This window comes from Nanorana parkeri, unplaced genomic scaffold (genome assembly GCF_000935625.1).
Source record: "Nanorana parkeri isolate BGI_ZX_2015 unplaced genomic scaffold, ASM93562v1 scaffold3303, whole genome shotgun sequence".
Taxonomy (NCBI): Eukaryota; Metazoa; Chordata; class Amphibia; order Anura; family Dicroglossidae; genus Nanorana; species Nanorana parkeri.
Window position 1 is genome coordinate 42,353 of NW_017309571.1, and position 2,212 is coordinate 44,564.

The 2,212-nt window shown below is 50.6% G+C and overlaps 1 protein-coding gene across 1 annotated transcript in view; it reads right to left on the bottom strand.

The window, feature by feature from the left end:
* DDOST (dolichyl-diphosphooligosaccharide--protein glycosyltransferase non-catalytic subunit) overlaps positions 1 to 714 on the bottom strand; it is a 13,362-nt gene extending 12,648 nt beyond the window's left edge. The window contains exon 1 of the mRNA XM_018574868.1: positions 514 to 714. Within this exon, the coding sequence (XP_018430370.1) occupies positions 514 to 658 (145 nt within the window). The 5' untranslated portion in view covers positions 659 to 714. The remainder of the gene's footprint in view (positions 1 to 513) is intronic.
* Positions 715 to 2,212: the final 1,498 nt, after the last annotated feature.

A 2,212-nucleotide genomic window follows, 5' to 3' on the forward strand; every position in this document is an offset into this window, starting at 1 on the left:
TGCTGACATGGGGGTCCAGGGACAAGGGGGGAGGGGCGGTGTGGATATGCAATATATAGGAGGGATATATAGGAGGACGGTGGAGAGGAGGATAAGGCCCGTCATGTGCGAGGAAGGATGTACGACGATTGGGGTAGGAGGCCACTGTGCTGGGTAATGGGAATGGAGCCCTCCATGTTGGCCTGGTAATGTGGCAGTAGAATGTATAGAAGTATGGAGCAAGTGGGGCTCTGACCCAGCGACTTGTCAGTATGCAGACGGTGATAGGCAGTATGTAGTAGATGATGGGGGTCCCTATGATGGGCCGCATATGATGGGGGTCCCTATGATGGGCAGTAGATGATGGGGGTCCCTATGATGGGCAGTAGATGATGGGGGTCCCTATGATGGGAAGTAGATGATGGGGGTCCCTCTGATGGGCAGTATGCAATAGAAGACAGGGTGTCACTATGATGGGCAGTAGATGATGTGTCAGTATATATCGGGTGTCAGCATGCAGTAACCGGGTCTCACCGCTCAGGCTGCGGAAGAAGAGTGAGTGTGTCTCCTTGAGGTTGACGTTCTCCAGCAATATCAGAGTGCGGGGGCCGGCTAGGGCCCCGGGCCCCAGGGTCACGGCGAAGAGCAGCAGCAGAATGGAGCACAGGGGAGCAGCCATTATCCCGGTCTACAACGGCCTCCTCCACCTCACCGGAAGAGACCTGTAGTCAGCCAATCACGTAGCGACACCTTCTGTCACACACCAACATGTGACCGTACCTCCTGCGCCATCTTTGTCCCGGGAACACTTCTAAGTGTTACGAGTCGTTTGGGGCCATTCCCTATTATATTATATCCTTTTAATCTTCATAGTTTATTAAAACTGCAATTATATAGTCTCTGCTACATACAGCGCTGCTAGATATAGCTGCTGCTTTTTAATTTTGCCCAAGGTAAGCATGGCTGCCATCTTCGCGCGCTGCTCATGTCATATATCACGAATAATAATTATCATTTTTATTGGGCACTGTCTGCACTGAATCAGCTACATAAGACAATAAAGTTAAACGAAGCCGTATTTCTATTTTGAACGGAATATAGAGTCCTATCGCTGCTCGTGGCACATGCTCTGCTTGATCCAATCAGTGAGCGCCAGCTAAGTAATCACGTGATGCGAGGAGGAGACGCGCGGGAAAGGTGAGGCAGTTAAGACTTTAATGTAATTAGATAGTTTGGAGGACTACAACTCACAACATGTCCTCTAACCACTGTACTATATTCCAAGGAAATAATCTGCTCATACAGTAGTTTGTGTCTCTGCCCCTCCCACAATGGTGAGATTTCCCCCAGTAGTATGTGTCTCTGCCCCTCCCACAATGGTGAGATTTCCTCCAGTAGTTTGTGTCTCTGTCCCTCCCACAACGCTTGTATGGGGTGCCGATCGGAGCACCTCCCTACGCAGCCCCCCCTCCCGCTGGTCCCGGGCTCCGTTGTGAGCCTGGGACCAGCATGGTGGCTCTGTGACAGGGGATCAGAGGGGGATCGGTACACAATCTCCCTCCGGTCCCCGAATGCAGGAAGTGATGTATGTTACATCACTTCCTGCCTTCTCGTGTCACTCTCCAGCTTCAGACGCTGGAAGAGAAGCCGGTGAAGGAGATCTCGGCTTCATCAGCTTCTCTGGGGTCCCTAGGTGACATTAGGAGTCTTGGAGACCCCTAATGTCTCCATAAAGAGGACCTGTCACATCCTCTTTGCTATCACATGGGGGGGTTTCTTGGCCGTCTATGTGATTACAATGAAGTTAAGTGAAAAAAAATGAAAGTTGCAAAAAAAAAATGAAAGCCACACATCAAATTTATTTTTGTAAAGTCCCCGCCCTATACACACACGCGTGCGCCTACGTGCGAAAACGACGATGCCGCACATGTCCCATATCGCCGCGAACGTCACAGTGAGAGCAATCATGCCCGGCCCGTCAATCGCCGACGACGCAAAGCCGACGGGCGGGAAAATCGCTTCAATCGTCGCCCATGGTCAATGTTCAGTGTGGTCTGCAGCGATCTGCACTTCAATAAAGTTTTTTAAATTAAAATTAAAAAAATCTAATAATAATAAAAAAAAATGTAAAAGTCCCCCGCCCCCGTGAGCCACGTAAACACGCGTCGGGTGCGGCTACGTATGAAAACGACGAACGCGCTACACATGTTGGGTATCGCCGCGCACGCCGGAG